The sequence below is a fragment of the Petaurus breviceps genome, unplaced genomic scaffold (assembly GCF_028583685.1).
Source record: "Petaurus breviceps papuanus isolate PSGF00001 unplaced genomic scaffold, PetGlider_PUasm1.0 225, whole genome shotgun sequence".
Classification (NCBI taxonomy): Eukaryota; Metazoa; Chordata; class Mammalia; order Diprotodontia; family Petauridae; genus Petaurus; species Petaurus breviceps.
Genome location: NW_027185889.1, coordinates 14,731,288 through 14,751,625, shown reverse-complemented (window position 1 = coordinate 14,751,625; position 20,338 = coordinate 14,731,288). Strand labels below are relative to the sequence as shown.

General features: G+C 40.5%; 1 protein-coding gene across 1 annotated transcript in view; it reads right to left on the bottom strand.

The window, feature by feature from the left end:
• The window catches only part of PLXNC1 (plexin C1), a 226,955-nt gene that overhangs the window by 87,930 nt on the left and 118,687 nt on the right, over window positions 1–20,338 (bottom strand). The window contains exons 13-17 of the mRNA XM_069095172.1: window positions 10,090–10,293; window positions 9,497–9,679; window positions 7,523–7,625; window positions 769–870; window positions 405–508 (exon numbers count right to left, since the gene is read on the bottom strand). Of these exons, the coding sequence (XP_068951273.1) occupies window positions 405–508; window positions 769–870; window positions 7,523–7,625; window positions 9,497–9,679; window positions 10,090–10,293 (696 nt within the window). The remainder of the gene's footprint in view (window positions 1–404; window positions 509–768; window positions 871–7,522; window positions 7,626–9,496; window positions 9,680–10,089; window positions 10,294–20,338) is intronic.

Below are 20,338 nucleotides of genomic sequence, written 5' to 3'. Positions count from 1 at the left end.
ATACAGTATTTTAAGATTTGCTGAGCTCTTTACAAATTTGACCTTCACAACAATCTTGGGAAGTAGTGCTATTATTATCCTCATTTAACAGATGAGGAAACCACTGAGGCAAACAGAGGTTAAGTCCAGGTTCATACAGCTAGTAAGTGGCTGAGGCCAGATTTGAACTCAGGTCTTCCTGAGTCCAGGTCCAGGGCTCTATACTCTGTGCCACTTAGCTGCCTATTGATACAATTAATAACCGTGTCTCTGGGTGCAGGTCAAACCATGCCCCTCTTCCATACAAAGCACATTATCTGCCACCTCCTGTGGAAAAACAACACTGGGAACCTTTACATTAGCAATGCCCCTCCTTGTTACTATTCCAGACTCAGCCTTTCAAACACTGATCAATGTTCCTTTACCTCAGGGAAGAAAGTTCTCAGAGCAAAGTGTTTGTAGTCCAGAAAGGGAACCGTGCCAAAGCTATCCACCACATCCAATTTATCCATCTGCAGCTCAGCAAATCCTGCAAAAACAGAATCCCAAGAGCAATATATTAAAACTCAACAAACAGGAGACGCTCCCGGAGCTGCTCTGTCTAATGCTAAGCACGACCTCGGTGCTTGTTAAAGAAAAGGGGCTAATTACGGGGGGGCTGGGGGGAGCGGGCCCCAAACACTGCCAGGCTGCCTTCTGATTCTATGCAAAAGAACTCCAATCATTTCTGCATCTGTCTCTGGGTCAGAAATGGAAGGGTGCCTCCAGAAAAGGAAGAGACGAGCCTACCGTCACGGATCTCTTTGCGGAGCTCGCTTTCCAGGAGTTCTAGCTGTTGACTCTGTTTGCGACTCAGCTCCTTGGATTTGTACCTGGTGACGACCACTGCAACTATTAAAAAAACAACAAACAAAAAACCAAAAGCAGACCTTGAATATAAGATTCAAACCCTTGGCCAAGCCCTGTTTGAATGGGGACAGTCATTTTAATTCCTTAGTGCCTCAGTTTCCTCATCTAGTAGAATAGATAAGGGATTCTAGGGTTCCCTTCTATGCTTAAGTTTGTAGTTCTATGGGAAAAGTGTCACTCCTAAAGAATCAGAAAAGAATAAAGAATGATGTAGCTGAGAAGGATTTTTGTCTTTTCTAAGCTCCCAGAGTGTAAGCTGCTTTAGGACAAGGACTATTTTCTTTTCATCTTTGCATTCTTGGTGCCTTGCATATAGTAGGTGCTTAATAAATACTTGTTGATGTGAACTGAATGAATATTTAAAAAAAGGGATTGGAAGGGAATGAGCATTTGTATAGTGCTTACTCGTGTCAGGCATTGTGCTAAGCATTTTACAATGATCTCATTTAAGAATCACAACAACCCTGCAAGGGTACATGTTGTTATTATCTCTAGGAGACAACTGAGGCAAACAGAGGTTAAGTGACTTGCTCAGGGTCACACAGCTAATAAGTGTCTGAAGCTGGATTTGAACTCAGGTGTTCCTGACTCCAGGTCTAGTGCTTTATAACACTGCACCATCTAGATCCCCAAAAGGCTCTAAAGAAAGACTTAACGTTACCCTAGGAGGGGGAACCCTGAAAACTAAACATGAAAAAATCTTATATGGTCAAAGCTCAACATTTCTTGATATCAGTCAAGTGGTTGCTACATGTTAGGGGCTCTGCTAAGGTGTGAACACTCTCTTCTACAATGCTTGCTCTGATGGAATATTTGCTCTCCTTTCCTCCTTCTCCTCTGCTTTCCTCTCTTCTCTGCAGTCCCTCTTGGATTGATCCCACTTCAGATCAGCATGGACCTGCTTTCTTCATGACCTGGATCACTTTGCTACAATTTGATTAGCCTGATGGTCCCCTGTCCCCAGGACCCCACCATATTGGTGCTGGATTTAGTGTGGAAACCCAATCACTTAACTTACTGTAGCTCAGAACTCTTGATCTCTAATGATCTACCAGCTTGAGCCTCCCCAGTAACAGAGATCATAAGCATGTGCCACCATTACTGTAGAACTTACATTTTTTTTACTTAATATTTTTTCCAATTACATTGTAAAGATATTTTTCATCATTCATTTTCGTAAGATTTTGAATTCCAAATTTTTCTCTCTCCCTCCCTTCCCAAGACAGCAAGCAATCTAATACAGATTATACATGTACAATCATGTTAAACATATTTTCACATTAGTCATTTTGTGAAAGAAGAATAAGAACAAAATGGAAACACCATGAGAAAGAAAAAACAAAACAAAAAGTGAAAATAGTCTGCTTCGATCTGCATTCATACTCCATGGTTCTTTCTCTGGGTGTGGATAGCATTTTCCATCATGAGTCTTTTTGAATTGTCTTGGATCATTGTATTGCTCAAAAGAGCTAAGTCTATCACAGTTGATTATCATACAATGTTGTTGTTGCTTTGTACAATGTTCTCCTGGTCTGCTCACTTCACTTAACATCCTAATGAAGAAATCTTCTAATGTAAGGAAATGGACCAGATCCCTTCTCAGGTCCTGGCAATTTAACATTTCTTTACTCGTTCCCAAAACATTTTTAAGGACCACCTAGGAAAAAAAATTATGCTCATTATGATGGAAATTCCTTCCATTTTTGTGAATGATAGCAGTCCGATTCTGAATTCTAGTTACATTTTCAAAGGTATAATTTGAAAACATTAGACACTGAAAACATTGCTAGTGGGTATTATTACAGGTCCATCTTTTTCATAGCCATCATCTGTCTACCTAACTTGTTTCATGGCTGGCTGAGAGTCATGTGACAACATTACAGTCTCAAAAAAAAAAATCAGAAGTGAGTATCAAACAAAGGGCAATGGGAGCCACGTGATGGCTGAGAGCTGGAGGCAAGCCATTACAAATAAAGAATAATGGAGAAGTAGAATATAAGATGTCATCAGGAAAAAAAAAGGAGAAGATGGGTTAGTCACAAGGCAAGAGTGAGGCATACTACTATCTTTACAATGTCAATAGAAAGCAAAGACAGTACTTAGCTCATTGAGTGGAGCCCCTCTGGGAATTTCTGGAAGGACACAGAAAAGAGGCCTACAGAATGGGTAGGTATGAATGACTTGTTTCTTTGGAGGTAACACTCACATGCATGAAACCACAGTTCTAGCTACAGTCTTTCCCATCAGTGATCAGCTCTAAGTAATGTTATAAGGTGTTTTCATTTCTTTTGAGAAGCAGTGTGGTATAGGAGGTAGAAAACTAGCCTTGGGACCAAGAACACTTGGGTTCAAGTCTAACCTCTGACATATACTAGGTGTATGACCCTGGCCAAGTCCCAGAGAAGGTGCCAACTTCCACTGGCAGAGAGAGTTTCCTCATCTGGGAGTTCCCTATGGCAACAAAATTACATGTATAGTCCCTATCTGTAATCCATTTACCTTTCTTAGAGAACCTGAAAATAAAAAGGATTCCTATTTTAGTCTCTGCAATTATTCACAAAGCAAAAAACATAGGTATAAATTTCAAACACACATGATGGGTTGATTGCAATTTATACCCTTGTGAATCTTTTTATTTTTTTAGTCAGGTCAGGGAAATGTGGCTTGGAGCACACGTAAGCAGCTGGTGGGGCTCTTCATAAGAGGACTGACTAGTCATCTCACAGAGAGCCAATGGAACTCACTACTTATGAAACACATGGAAAGAATGCTGACTTTAAAGCCTGAAGCTCTGAGACGTAATCCCAGATCTATGACTATCTGTGACATTGGCCAAGTTATGTCATCTTCTAGCCTCAGTTTCCTCATCTGTAAAATGTTGAATTAGACAAGATGACCTCCTACGTCCCTTCTAGCTCTAAGCGGAGGTGAGAATGGGCTACTGAGTGACATTTTGTCAGGGTCAGCCTGGGTGTTGTTTAGCATTTGGATGAGTAGATCACAGAACTGAAGCATGGAGAGAATTCAGAGGCCATTTAGTCATTTCATAGATGAAGAAATTGGTGATAATTAGTACATGCCTGAGGTGGGATTTGAACCTAGGTCTTGTTGGCTCCAAGTCCAGTCTATATATCCCAGGGCTGCCTCTGTGACCCCCGGGGAGAACTTCCTTCATTGAAACACATAACAACTCATCAATGCATGCTCATCCTGTGGGACTCTTGCCTAGGTCCTCCCATAAATTTATCAAGGGGACCCACTCAATGTGCTGGGGGCAGGAGGAGGGAGGCTCTTCTTTGATTTCTCCTGACATCTTGTTCATTTCCCTCTATTAAGGTTGATCACAAAGAGGCTACCCAACAGTTTAGGGTCTTCCTTGGTTTCTCCAGTCATAGAAAGAATACCAAAATGATCACTCTGCAGCCTAATCACAGAATGTTGTCTGATGTTCAGATAAGTCAAGTGCCCTGCCCGTGGTCACATAACTAGTAAAAATCAGAAGGAGGATTTGAACTCAGGTCTTCTTTCTTTCCCAAGTATGGCACACTCTCTATAGTATCATATGGCTTCTCTAAAATCAAGAGCAGGCTAATTAAATCTCCTGATGGCAACAAGTTGTGCAGTTACCAGAAGGGGATTCAAATTTTTAAAAGGACCTTGATAAGTGGAGAAACAGATGGAGATACTCCTGATGAAGATTAATTGTCAGTCTTTGCACAGGTCACTTTGGAAACATAAACAATGTGCACAAATATGACACAGGAAAGGAAGAGATATTCATGAGTTGGAGAGAGAAAGGATGAGGACAAGGAATCACAGAGTGGAAATGAATAGAGAATATAGCCAACATAAAATAGGGAAGCCTAGCAATAGAAGTGAAGAAAGAAAGAAAGGAAAAGAAGGGAGGAAGAGAGAGAAAGAAAAGAATTTGTAATCAAAATGGAATTATGGAATTAGAATATAAGCTCCTTGAGGGTAGGGATGGTTCTTGCTTTTTTCTTGGTATCATCCATGCTTAGCAGTGCCTGACACAAAGAAAGCTCTTAATAAATGCTTAGTGATTTCATTGACTGTTAATTGAACTGAGCATTTGAGTTAATTCTACTTATTCCAGCACTGATCTACATTCAGTTAGAATATTATTCCAGGTTTTAGATGCCATGTAGATAAGGGATATGGAAAACTTGGAGAGAGCCCAAAGAACCACAGAAATTTTTATAAGGAAATAATAATAATCCCTGACGTTAATAACTCAGGGGGAAGGCCTGTGAATGCACTAGGTGGGTCTCTTGATGGAGGAGTTACTGAACAGGAACAAGAGTCAGACCAGATGGGAAGGCACTGCCATCCATCTGTAGTGGTATGCAGACATATTTGTTGAATGAATGTACGAGTGTACTGGAGAAGGGAATGCCCACGCCAAGGAGATCACGGACCCAACCAAGCATTAAAATGCATGGCTTACAGTTTCCGACACACTTTCACACATCCATTATCTCTTTCCATGCTGACAACCTCCCCAGGAGATAGGCAGGGAAGGTGTTTTAAACCCAAGGCAAAACGGACTCAGGTGATTTAGTCTAGAAGAGATATGGATGATGGCCTGGGAAGAAACATATTAATTCCATGGACAGGAATCACACAGGGTGAAGAAGTGTGGGCACATCACTATCTGTATCAGTGGACGCATATTTATCCCAGTTTGTCAGAAACCTGGGCAAAAGTGAAGAAATTAATAACATCCACATGAAAGTGTGAACTGGGACCCACCCATCACAGTCATCTATTTTATTTTAACTGCTCAAAATGAAAAGAAATGTGTCATGCTCTTAATCATTAAGAAATGCTTAATTTATTAATGAAATCTTGGTTCCCCTGCTCATTATGTGTCGACCTGGGCAAGTCACACCATGACCATGAGCATGACCACTCTGTGCTTTGTCTACAAAAAACAGGAAATCTGTTTAGGTGACCCTAGAGTCAGAACTATGGAGAGAGTGCTTGGTTTCAAGTCAGGGATCCTTAGTTCAAATGTGTGTGTGTGTGTGTGTCCCTCGCAAAGTTATCTCATCTCTCCAGGCCTCAGTTTCTCTAAAATGGCTTTCGAGGTCCCTTCCAGCTCTGCCCCTAAATACTGTGATTGTCTTTTTTTTGTGGTTGTGGTTTTGTCTCACTTACCCCAGGCCCTTGAACAAAACAGATTCTTCATCAATGTTCATTGGATTGATCACAATGAGAAGTGAGACATGAAAATGACAGGGAGTGGATGTCCATTTCTATGGAGGGCAAGAGGAAATGGACTAAATTTTCCCCACTAGCGTCAGGGGATCAAACACAGAGAAAAGGAAGGGACCTTAGAAAACACTAAAACCAACCTTTCCACCTTATAGATTAGGACACCAAAAGTGACCTGTCCAGAGTTATATAGGGAGTCAGTGACAGACCCAGGACACAGGCCCACTCTACCACATTACGGTTCTCTGAAGAAGAGGATTGTAGGTTCTTGAAGACTATGCCAGGAGAGCCCCTGGCAGGCCCTGCAGTATATGGAATTATCTTTGAGGGCTTTAGAGAAAGACATAGACAAAAAGTACACAGAAGGGGAAAAAATGGAGACCGAGTGATATCAATTGACAGCATCACCAACCCCAACACAATCATGGCTCCATCAAACAATTAGTGTTGACTGAACAGGAAATGCATCAAGATAAATTCCTGGAAAGTTCAAATGAAGGAAGTTAACTTAAAAATAATGCTTCTGGGGTGGCTAGGTGGCACAGTGAACAGAGCACCGGCCCTGGAGTCAGGAGGACCTGAGTTCAAATCTGGCCTCAGACACTTAACACAAAATTAGCCATGTGACCTTGGGCAAGTCACTTAACCCAATTGCCCCTCAAAAAGCAATAATAATAATAATAATAATGCTTCCCCAAATTCTGAGCAACAGTCTTAGTAACTCCATTTTTTAAGCTACAAAACATTTTTAGGAAATGTTCACAAAGACATTAATCTTTTTAAATTTGCAAATGTTTTTAAATTGGTAATTATAGGATCATAGATATGGAGCTGAGAGGAACCACAGAGGTCACTGAGCTCAGGACAATCATTTTATAGATGAGGAGCCTGGGGTCTGGAGAAATAATAACTTAGTAAATGACAGAGGCAGAATTTGAACTCAGATCCCCTGACTACAGACATGCCTTCTTTCCTATAACACCTGATTTTTCTTTATCTGGGAGTTCTCTGTATCAACAAAATCACATGTCTAGTTCCTTTCTGTAATCTATTCATTTTCCTTAGAGAACCCTAAAGAAAAGGGTATTCCTGTTTTATAGTAATTATGCCAACCTGATCAACATTTTAGTAATATAACTAAAACCAGTATATTTTTATCTATATAAAAGGTTTTGAGCACACACACACGCATACCCCAGAATTTCTTCCTTTCTTTCTTTTATGTAAACAATCATGTAGTAACAAGATACATACAAGATAAATAGGAGGTAAACAATGTAGGGGAAGCGCTGGCATGAAAGGACAGCATCATTTTAACTGAAGAAAGCCTGGGACCTCTGGAGGAAGGGTTCAGGAGGGAGGGAATTCCAGAACTTTTTTCAATAAAGTTGTCACTTACCAAAAATTACAGTTACCAAGAGGACAGGAAGGACGATGAGAAAATACCAAGTAGATGGGACAGACTCCTGTTCAACATAGAGTTCCAAGTTTCCCAATTTGACCTAATACAACAAAAGATGACGTTAATCTAGGAAGAGGCAGCTACCATATTTGTGTTCATAGACTATGACATCATAGGCATCCCTAACATGCCAAAGAAGAATGGGAGGTGGGGATCCTAAGATCTAGTTCTAGGTATTGGCCTTAAACAAGTGTTCGATGAAGAGATGGGCTAGGTGAACTTAAAAGTCCTCTCTAGCTCTAAAATCCCAACTCTACATGGTAGAATTTATAAAGTAAAACTCAATAAAGATTAGCCTAATTTTTCCAACGGCTTACACAAGAATACAACACATGAGTTCTCATTCTTAGTAGTCTAAAAAATATCCCTGCTATTGCCAGCCTTCCACCTCCAACTACAATGGTTCACTCTTAGTTCTAAGAAGGGAAAGAACAAAGGGAAGGGAATAAGTATTTATCAAATGCCTATGATGTGCCAGATATTATGCTAAGTCATTCATAGCAAGCTATATCAAATTATAAATATATGATCTCATTTCCTCTAATTTATTTCATTAGTTCTAGAACCAAACTCCTCTGGCATTTAAAACCCTTAACAAACTGGCCTCAATCTCCTTTATAGGCTTATTCCTTATTACTCCCCTTAATGAATCATAAGACAGAACTTCTTTCATTTTCCCATACATAGCAGTCCATCGCTCATCTCCATGACTTCCTACTGGCTGTCTCTTAGGCCTAGAGATGCATGCCCTTCTCATCTGTCTCTATGAATCTCAGGGTTCCTTTAAGGCTCAGCCCAAACACATCCCCATACATGAAGCATTTCTTGTTCCTCCTAGCAATTAGTGGCTTCTCCCCAAAATGATCCCATACAAGGTGTTCCAACAGTCTTAGTGCAGCCCTAAACTCTGATAAGTTTTGTATACACTTTTATAAATATGTGTCATTTCTTTCCAGAGAGACTAAGGGCAGAAACTCACTTTTTGTCTAAATTTTATCCCTCAAACCTAGCACTGTATCCATGGTACTTAATGAATGTCTGTTAATTGACTGTTTGAGACTCCTATGGGACTGATACCAGCATTTGATCCAATGATCTCAATTCACTTAAAAAAACTTTTTGACAACTATTGCCTGGTGCTGAGTTCCCCATAATAGGAAATCCTGGTAAGTATCTGATAAGTTGCAAGTTGTTTCCTGCATCTTGCCTCATTTTCATACGAAACATAAGAATGGTATTGAAGGATGGCTTGGAAAAGACAAGCAAGTGAAATCCAAAGCAATTCTGATCAGAGCAGCTCAAGGAAAACCATCTATCTGGACAACATTCGACTCAAGGTGGCCTAAGAACACATCCCTTTTCATTTGCCCAAGTTCAGCTCTCACCCCAATTTGGGAAAGAGAGTTTGCAGTGTTTGGATAAAGCATTTGTTCACAAATGGTAAGATACAGATGTATAGGAAGAACAAAAGCCATCAAAGCTTGTTAGTTTTGTATACATGGTGAGCTCAGAACTTGACACTTTAACAGGCTCATGTGAGGGGAATTTGGCAGCTGCATGAGTTTGCAGAAACTTTTAAAAATACATATTGTATATTTAAAATATAGCATATTTTATATAGAAAATCTAAAAACCTTCAAGCCCCTTCATCTTTCTGGGACTCAGTTTCCTCATCTGCAAAATGATGAGGTTGGACTAGGTGATTTCCATGATCCTTACCAACAAGTATTCCTTGCCAGGGGTTGATAGAGACCAATAGACAGAGGTGTAGACTTCACTTGGCAGCCCTCATCCCTTAGGGCAAATAAGGATCCTCTGATCCATGTAGGGTGTCAATTTGGCTTTTCACTAGACTTGGCAGTCTTAATGGGAGAAGGGAAAGTCATGAATAAGCATGTTATGCCGACTTACCCTAACTTTCTTAGGTGATGCAAAGTTGTTATTTTCAGCTGAAACCGTAATTTTGCAAAGGATGGTAGTAAGATCTTGACCCCTGGTAATATTTTCGAAGTTGCAGTTTTTCTGATTATTTTCCCCAAAGAAAAGAGTCATCTCAATGTCATGCTTGGAAATGTTGAAGTTGTCATTTTCTTTCTGCCATGGAAAATAGGAAAACAGGAAAAAAAATTTGATCCCAGCTCTGTTACTTACTGTGTTTGAGAAGGCATTGTAGTCTTGTGGAAATTTCCCAGATTTGGAAGCAGAGGATTTGGGTTCACGTCCTGTCTCTAATCTTTGATACCTGTGTAACCTCAGGTAGAGCACTTAATTTTCTTGAACCTCAGTTTCCCAATTTGTACAATGAGGGTATTGGACTGGATGGCCTTTGAGATCCCTTCCAGTTCTAGACTTCACCTCTTTAAGCCTCAGTTTCCCAATCTGTACAGTGAGGGTATTGGAAAAGATGGCTCTTTATGACCCAATGCATGGAAGACAAAATGCATAAAGACAACGTCCAATTCATTTGAAGTGGGGCTCCCCACCCACACACAAAACAAACTTACTTGGATTTTTACTTCCAATTCTTGAACCCCCAAAAAGTCTGCACGATAGCCAGTAAATCGGGGGTCATCGAGATACTGCAAAGTGTTGCAGTCTAGGTAAACATCCTGTACTTTCATTTTCACATTAACATTTGGACGGCCTTTGGAAGACTTTAAATTGGGAGCCAGAAAGTTGCACTGTGTCTCTGTACAATACTGAGAGACCTGGAGGGGAAAAAAAATACCAAACAACTTGGTAAGTTCACTGAATTAGTGATCCAGTCAAAATAGTTTGAGATGATGGCATAACCCTGTGGGAAGAAGTAACATGGCATCTACTGGTAGGGGAGAGGGGCTCAGAGGGGAAGGTTTAACTGATCAAGGAGCATCCAAAGCGTGTCAAACATGGTGCCCAAGACTGAACCAGATTAAAATGTCAGTGGGAAATATTAAATAAAATCAATAAAAATTCGACAAAACTTTGCTAATATCCCATTAGAAAACTAAGTCAATGTGCAACCCATGGGGACACAGATCAGAGCACCCCCCCCTTCCCTCCTTTCATTTTGACTTTGACACCACTGGGCGAAAGGATTCTAAACATCCTTGAAGTCCACATGCAGTAGCTGGTGAAGTCAACGCCACTGTGAAAACAGTAGGGATGGAGAGACAGCAGCAGACACCCGGTTCACTTGATGGCAGTTGTCACCCTCAGTGACTCCTCAGAAGCTTTAGCAGAGGTTGTTAACCACAACAGAGCAAAAGGCTGTTTATGGGAGGAAGAGACTAACAGTAAAAGGGAGAAAGCTTCATTCAAGGCTGAAGAGAATGGAAAGCAAGTTGGAAACTAGACAGAATGTAGAAAGCACATTTTACAGCCTCTGCATGATCTGGTTTGTGGGTAACTGTGTTTTATGTAAAACAACAACTACCACTCTCAAATACTGGCACTTCAAAGTATGCAGATAACAAAGTAGATCATCTCAGTGGGTGACATTTTTCTTTCTCTTCTTTCCTTCCTCTTTTTTTTTCTTCGTTTCTCTCTTTCTGGTTTTCAATATATTTACCTTAACATTTAAAAAATTGTGAGATCCAAATTCTCTCCCTCCCTCAAGCTCCAACCCTAGCCACTGAGAAAGTAAGCAATATGATATCAATTATACATGTGAAATCTTACCAAAAATATTCTATTAGTGAGGCGGGGGGGGGGGGGCCAAGTAAAACAAAGTGAAAAAAGTATGCTTCAATCTGCACTGCGATTTTTAAAATAAGAATACACAAGGGCTATGATTTCAGCAGTCTAGGAACTCCTGGTATGAAAACTCCTTCCACCAACTTGAATTACAACCTGCTAATTTCTTCATGAAATGATTCTCAAAGCAGGGTTCAGGGAACTGATCCTTTGAGGAAGTCCAAGATGTCAAAACCATTCAGAATAAATTTAGATGCTTTAATTTTGAATATGATTAATACCAATAAACATAGCCTGCTTAAACAAAAGTTCTTTTAGGGAGTGTGCTTAATAATAAGAGTGTAGGGGTGGCTAGGTGGCGCAGTGAATAGAGCACCGGCTGTAGAGTCAGGAGGACCTGAGTTCAAATCCAACCTCAGACACTTAAAACAAAAACTAGCCGTGTGACCCTGGGCAAATCACTTAACCTCAGTTGCCCTTCAAAAAGCAATAATAATAAGAGTTTAAAGCGATCCCAAGACAGTAAAGTTGGAGAACCAGTGACTTGGTAGATGGATTAAATGACATGCCCAAATTCACTCATATAAGAGATGCCAGAGGCAGGTCTTCTGACTCCAGTTCTTTCCACTAGACTATGATGGAGCTGCCTGAAATAAATAAGAGAGAAGCTGACTTTGACTTCAAGCCCTAAGCTATGACCGCCAAGTCAGTCTGCCACCATTATCAAATAAGACAAAAGTGGAGAAAGAATGAAGGCTGCCAGATTGTGCCAACTTTCTCTTCAAAGCATCTCTACCAGTGAAAGGAGAGGAAGGATGAGTCAAACACAGAGAGCTGGTGGTGAGTGAGCAGACTCTGAGTAAGGGAAGTAGGAGAAGCTTTACCCAAACAAAAGAGGGGAAGGAATGTGAAAGCATGACCACTAATTTACTAGCTTACTGAGGGAAACTGGTGAGGTTTTTTGATCTCTTTCCAGTGTAGAGAGAAGATGCTCAGATATACCTATGGGAGGGCCACCAAGATGGTACAACATCCGCCCTAAGGGATGAGGGCTCCCAAGTGAAGTCTACACCTCTGTCTATTGGTCTCTATCAACCCCTGGCAAGGAACGTTTTATACTTCTGTTAAGCAGTTCCCTCTGTCATGAAATGGCTACTCCTTTCTAATTTCTAATTTCAACATATGGGTTGAATTTGCAATTCTATCATTAATTCCTCTTATAGGAATGCCATTTGGCTAAATGCATATGGATGTACAGATACTATGGCATTTTACATGCTGATATTTGTCAAAAATGTTTTTAATGGGGAAATTAAAAAGGAATTTTTTATCAAATGGAAAGAACTGAGATTATTTCAACATTGACAGTGAGTCAAATAAGCATTTATTAAGTACCCACTACATGCAAGGAACTGTGCTAAGCATTGGGGACACAAAGAGAGGCAAAAGACAGTTCCGGCTGTTGACCAAGGAGCTCACAATCTAATGGGCCAGAACAAGTAAAAATGGGTACCAAAAAAAAAAAGCTATGGACAGGACAGGAAAGAATGAACAGAAGGGAGGCACTGAAATTCAGAGGTATTGTGAAAGACGTCCTGTAGACGGTGGGGGTTTAGCTGGGACGTGATGCACACACAGAGGAGAAGACAACTTGGGAGAGCTGGAGGTATTGTTCAATATCCTCCTTCACTTATTTCAAAGACTGGGTTTTTTGTTTTTGAAATTTTTGGTTTTAATGTGAAAGAGGGATGAGATGGGTAGTCTGGTTGGCCCCAGAAGGCAGAAGTAGATGCAGTAGGGTAAGAGTTAACAAGGAGACAGATCAATACTATGAAAGATTTCCTAACAAACACAGCTTACTAAGAGAAAAACGGGCATCTGACCTTGGTGTATGATCTTACTCCAGTTACTGTATTTTTCTTGGCTTTGATTTCCATAAAATGGGGGTGTGAGGGATGGACCAGATGGGCCTGTAAAGGACCTCAAAGAGCTCTCAATCTGTGCTCCCATGATCATAAGACTTTGGGGCAGTCTTAAGGAGTTCCTTATAGGTGAACTCCTCGAGTAGGGACTGGCCAGATCACTTATTACGGGGGGTGGGGGTGGGGTGGGGGGGGTGGCGTACAACAGTACAGTACAGCAGAAAGAATTCATGGTTGGGTCCATGACCACTAAAGTCCCTTCCAAGGCTGGGATTCCATGACTCACCGGGTACAGCAGATCAGCAAAGCCAATGGCAAGAGGATATGGAAAGCCTGAGTCAGGGCTGTCTTTGCAAGGACAAACACGGTTATCTAGAAAGCTGACTGCACCAAAAAAGAATTTTGTTTCTCTCTTTTGGGGAGAAGTAGCTAGGTTTTATGGGGCAAGTTTTTTTTAAACTGATTTTCATCAGCTGTAACAAAGTTTAGTAGTTGTTTATTTCTCAAGCTAAAAGCATCACTTCCTGACCACCCAGAATAGCCAATGATTTGTGCTAGCCTATGTACAGACTGGATTTGGAAAATAGAGCTCTTATTCCTAAGCAACTTCAAATCTTTCTCTCATAAACATTAGTAAATGTTTTACTGATCCCTCTTGTTGTTATCTAACAGTTATTTGTTTTTAATACCCCAAATACATATAAAGACAATTTTTCATTTAATATTTTATTTTTTCCTAATTACATATAAAAACAACTTCAATATTCTTTTTTCAAATTAAAGTCACTTTTTACCTTTTTTTGTTTTAACTTTGAGTTCCCAATTTTCTCTCTCTCTCCCTCTCTTCCCCTTTCCCTGAGACAGTAAGCAATCTGATATAGGTTATACGTTGACAATTATTTCTAGAAATATTATTGTCCTCCTTCCCTTACTTCAGGACTAGACTCTCCCCTGAGAAAATGGAATCTCCTTGAGGGCAGGGACTATTTCATTTTATCTTTTTTTGTATGTCTGGTTCTTACCACGGTGTCTGGTGCACAGTAGCACTCAGCAAACAATTCAGCAATAACTTCAGATAAAGTGACAGCACCTGACTATATGTATACACATACACACACACACACACACACATAGAGTATACACACAGATTATTTTGCCCTAGTAACTCTCCACCTCTCTGCTGCTTGTTCTCATTCTTTTTTGTTGTTGTTGGCTTTTTGGAGGGGGGTAGGTTGGGCAATTGGGATTAAGTGACTTGCCCAAGGTCATACGGATTTTAAAAACTCAGGTCCTCCTCACTCCAGGGCCGGTGCTCTATTCACTGTGCCACCTTGCCATCCTGCTTGTTCTCATTCTTGCTGCAAGATTTGTCAACTTATTCAAATCAAGAAGCATTTATAAGGGTCTGCAGAATAATAATTAACATTTAGCATATAAATATGCTAATATATTTGACATACAGCACGTACTCTGTTCCAGGTATCATGCTAAGGGCTTTACAAATATCTCATCTGATTCTCACCAACAACCCCCAAAAGAAAGTGTTTATAGTATCCTCATTTTACAAATGAGGAAACTGAGGCAAATAGGGTGAGGTGATTTGTCCAGCATCACGCAGCTAGTGAGTATCCGAGGCTGGATTTGAACTCAGGACTTCCTGATTCCAGGCCGAGCAATCTACCGTGCCACCTGAGCTGCCCTGATCTGAGTGCTGGAGATAGAAGGAATGCCTGAAAAACCCTCATTCATCTCAGTACAGAACCATGACAACATACATTCCCTTTTGGAAGCTTCCATTGCTGAAGTCTACTTAGAAAATGGACTTTACTGAAGTTTGAAAACCCCAAATGGCATGGCACTGATCTGTCTCCATACTTTCTCTGAACTTATCTGAATTCCTCTGATGTCTGCTGCTTCCTACCTCCTAGCCCATTTGCTGAGGTCTTGGCCCAGGGAGGGCAGCAGTGGACTGACAAAATCCCTTGAGCCTATAGCTGCATTACAGTCTGCATGAGTACAGATTTCACACCCTGCCAGCCTGGTGATGGATGTGTTCATAGATGTCCCAAGCCCTGAAGAGCTGGAACATCGGAATGGGGGCAGCCAGGTAAAAAGGCCTTTATAACAGACTCTACTACCCAGGTGAGACCTGTCAGTCTCATTATGCCTAAGGTATACATCCCCACCCTCTACCCTACCCCACATTCCTACTCCCAGCTCCTAGCACATTTTAATTCTTGGGAATAATGTTTTCTTTATTTCTTTTATCTCCTAACCTCTGGATTAGAAGTGAACAATTCAGCTTTAATGATTTTAGCAACTGAGGGATGGCGATGCAGCAAGGGGTATTGGAAAGACTGTTGTCATTGATCAAGCAGGACTCTGAAGGACTGAGAATGAAACACTATCACCTTCTGGTAGAGAGCTTATGACTCAGGATGCAGAATGAGGTTTATATTTTTTGAACTGGCCATCAGCTAAGTGGTCCATGGGAGAGGCTGTGTAACCCTGGGCAAGTCACTTAACCCTGTTTGTCTCAGTTTCTTTATCTGTAAAAATTAGCTGGAGAATGGCAAACCATTCCAGGATCTTTGCCAAGAAATCCCAAAATGGGGTCACTAAGAGCTGGACACGACTGAAAATGACTCCACAACAACAGTAATGTGGAAACGTGGCTTGCTTCACTGTGCATATTTGTTACAAGGGTTTTCTTTTTCTAATGTGAGGGAAGAAAAGAAACAGATTTTTGTTGATTAAAAAAATCACTAATTTAAAAAAAAGAAAGGTTGGGTATTAGAAAACTTAAGTTCCTGTATGATCTTAAACAAGTTAATGTTCTAAAGTTCTAATGTTCCTCTGGGTCTCAGTCTCTTCCTCTGTAAAATGATAATGAGGTTGGACTGGGCGATTTGCCAAATCCTTTCTACAAATGAATGAGGAGCATTTATTAAGCACTTATTATATGCCAAGAAGTGTGCCCGTACACTGGCAATACAAAGACAGCTCCTGCCCTCAGGGGAGATCCCACATGGTAGGGACAATAGCCAGAGAAGGGGGTTTAATCTGAGGATTCACAGGGATGCAGAGTGGAATTTGCATGGAGAGTCGATCCCTTTCCAGAAGCAATGGGATGGACAGTAGATTACAGTGGAATTGGAATTAGAAGACCTAGGTTCAAAACTAAGCAAAATCTTAGGCCTGTTACTGTTATCTCCTACCTGTGTGACCTTGGGAAAGGTACAAACTCCCTGGGACTTAGTTTCCTCATCTGTAAAACCATGGGATTGGCATCACAGAGGTCCCCTCCCACTTTAAAAGAAGTTGTGATTCTACAGGGCCAGGTAGATCCATGGCAGCCAGGCAAGTGGGAACATGGCCTAGGTGGACGGTTGGATAGGATATGAAGCGTGAGACCAGGATTTCCTAGAAGGAGCAATTTCTAAAATACTGCTAAGGATCATTCGTTTTTTAGGTTTGATAAAATTGTCCTAACTTTGCTCATCTCATTCTCCGTATTTCCTAAAGACAACTGTTCTTCTGAGGCCAAATCTGCTGCATTCTGTTATGGTCAGAAAGGCTTTTCAGAAAGCAGCGGCCCCAATCTGTGGAGGAAAGCTCTTATGTGATTACAACCCCATCACCTGCTGTGCTTACATACTGACTTACTCAGACCACTAAGCTGTGTCTCCATGACATTCAAACCACCCACTGTGTGATTCCAAGGCAAACCATTCAATTAATGGGTTGTTCTGGTTGCTAGAGGGTCACAGAGGAATGACTTAAAATCAGAAGGAAAGTTAGGATTGGAAATAGCCCTAAACAGCAACATTGTGCGATGACCAACTAGGATGGACTTAGCTCTTCCCAGCAATGCAATGATCTAAGACAATTCCAAAAGACTCATGAGGGAAAATGCTCTCCACATCCAGAGGAAAAAACTATGGAGTCTGAATGCAGATAGAAGAAGACTATTTTCTTTTTTTTTTTTTTCTTGTGGTTTTTTTCCTTTGGCTCTTATTCTTCTTCACAACATGACTAATGTGGAAATATCTTTAATATGATCATACATGTATGGCTGGGATCACAGTGGCTGGGGATGGAGGGGGTCCACACTTACAAGGCTGACATTAAAGAAGCTACCAGAGCTGTGGAGGGTCTTTGGCTTTCTCTAAATGGCCAATGGGCATATCAAGCACTCAGAATCAGAGCTAGAAAGGACCTCAGAAGTCGCCTAGACCAGAGGTGTCAAAAACATGACTCTCTGAGTGTGACTAAACAAGATTAAAATGTAATTGGGAAATAGTTAACAAAATAAAGATATGTCGATAACAACACACTTAAAAACTAAGTCTATATGTGGCCCACAGGGATCCTTTTGAACAGTTTAGTGACCCCTTTTCTACTGGAGTTTGACACCACTAACCTAGATCAACCCATACTTGCACAGAAACTCTCTCTATCACCTCCCCAACAAGCAGCTAAAGACATTCTATTCTGGAGAACTCATGACCTCTCAAGGCAGTCAACTGCTTGGGAACAGCTCTAGCTTTCTTTAAACCAAGTCTAAATCTGCCTCTTGGCTACTTTTGGTTCATTGTTCCTAGTTATGCTCAAGGGTGGATAAGAAAAAGTCTAATCCCTCTTGTACATGACAGTCTTCCAAATATCATGAATGTCTTCACCAAGGCTAAACATCTTTTGTTCCTTCATTTAATCTTTATACCACTTATCATGCTGGTGGCCATCCTCAATATTTTCAATTGTGGTAACGTCCTTCTTAAAATGTAGAGTCTAACTCTCAGGTACTAGCCCACACTGATCAGATTGACTAATATGACAGAAAAGGAAAATGACAAATTTTGGAGGGGATGTGGAAAAACTGGGATATTAATGCATAGTTGGTGGAGTTGTGAACTGATTCAACCAATCTGGAGAGCAATTTGGAACTATACCCAAAGGGTATAAACTACAAATACCCATTGACCTAGCAATATCACTTACTAGGTCTGTATCCCAAAGAGATTAAAGAAAAAGGAAAAGGACCTATATGTACAAAAATATAGTTATCAGCTCTTTTTGTGGTGGCAAAGAATTGAAAAATGAGAGGATGTCCATCAACTGGGGAAAGGCTGAAACAAGCTGTGGTATATGATTGTGATGCAATACTATTGTGCTATAAGAAATGATGAGCAGGATGGTTTCAGAAAAATCTGGGAAGACTTCTATGAACTGATGTAGGGTGAAGTGAGCAGAACCTGGAGAATACAATAGCAGCAATATTGTATGATGAAGAACTGCAAACGACTTACCTATTCTCAGCAATGATCTGAGATAATTCCAAAGAACTTAGGATGAAGAATGCTATCCATCTTCCCAGAAAGAACTGATGGAATCTGAATGCTAATTACGCTTTCTTTATGCTTCCTGTTTTTTGATCTGCATTCTCTTCTGCAACATGCTAATATGGAAACATGTTTTGCATCACTGAACACATATAATCTATATCAAAGTGCTTGCCTTCTCAAGGATGGGGGCAAAGGGATAATTTGGAACTCAAAATTTTAAAAAAGATGTTAAAAATGGTTTTTACATGTAATTGAGAAAAAAATAAAAACATTTGTCAAAAAAAAAAAAGTAGTGTCTCAAAATGTTTTACATTCCCCAAGGGTGGGGAACCTGGGGCCTTTAGGCCATATGTGGCCCTCCAGGTCCTCAAGTGTAACCTTTTGACTGAATCTAAACTTCACAAAACAAATCCCCGTAATAAAAGGATTTGTTCTGCAAAACTTGGACTCAAAGGGCTACATCCAAGGACCTAGAAGGCCACAAGTTCCCCACCCCAATAACCTATATCAGACTTCTTACCCTCTCAGGATGAGGAAAGGGAGAGTGTGAAGGATAGAATTTAAAACTCAAAACTTTTAAAAAAAATGACTAAGGTGAAAAATTGTTTTTACTTGTAACGAGGGGAAAGTATTATTTTTTTAATGTAACATCTAAACACAATATTCTAGTTTGGGTTTGATCAGAGCAGAAAATTGGATTAGAAAATAGAAAAAAAAAAAGGGACGGTGGCAGGAAGAGACCAAGAAAAGAATAAAAAGGACAAGGCAATGAAAAAAGACAACAGCTAAGTGAGTAGATTTCTTTGCTTCTCAGGATTCTCATCAGTAAGATGGGTATAATAATAACTGTCCTTGCCTTTCTCATGGGGGTGCTAGGGACTGAATGATGAAAGAAATCTTTGAGCACAAAAATGCTGTAAAGGACAAATGCAGACTGATATCATTTCAGACTATCCCATGACATGCCATTCCACACACAAAATGTAAAGTTATTTAATCATCAATCTTCTGTGATTTCATCAGTGTGGGAATACACTATGTCTTCTATAATTCGTTAGATGAATGGGAGGCCCCAGGTGCAGTGGAAGTGCTCTCACCCTGGCATCAGAGGATCTGGGTCACAAACCTGCCTCTTTGCCTTCCTGTGGGTGCAACTTTGGGCAAGTCCCTTCCCCTCCCTGGGCCAGAGCTCCTGCATCTGTCAATGAGAGGATTATACTACGTGGGCTTCACTCCATATCTGAACAAACTGCTTGAGACTCGGTTAGATTAAGTGATTTCTCCAGGATGATACAGTGTAAGATATGCTGTCTGAACAAAGATCTTTCTTACTCCAAATCCGACACTATTTTCATGATGTCACACTGACTCAATTAAAAAATAATAATAATTAAGCACTCAGCATAGTAAAGAACTTGTGTCAATGTCAGGGAGACCTGAATTTAATTCTTGCCTTTGAAACATCTTATCTGGATGACCCTGGGCTTGCCCTAGGGCTAAGTTACTGAGCAGGTATCAATATGCATCATTACAAGAAGTCTTTTGTTGGGCAGACAGGTAGCACATCGAGTAAGAGCACTGGCCCCAGAGTCAGGATGACCTGGGATTGAATCTGGGCTCTGATACTTAGCACCACACCCAGAAATAACTGGCTGTGTAACCCTGAGCAAGTTACTTAACCTCAATTGCTTTAAAAAAAAAAAGTCTTTTGTCAAGAGTATGGCAATGAGAATATAGGTCTGGACAGGAAAAAAAAAAAGCATAAAAACAATATAGGTTTCCTAAATGAATTTTATGGGTAGTTAGGTGGT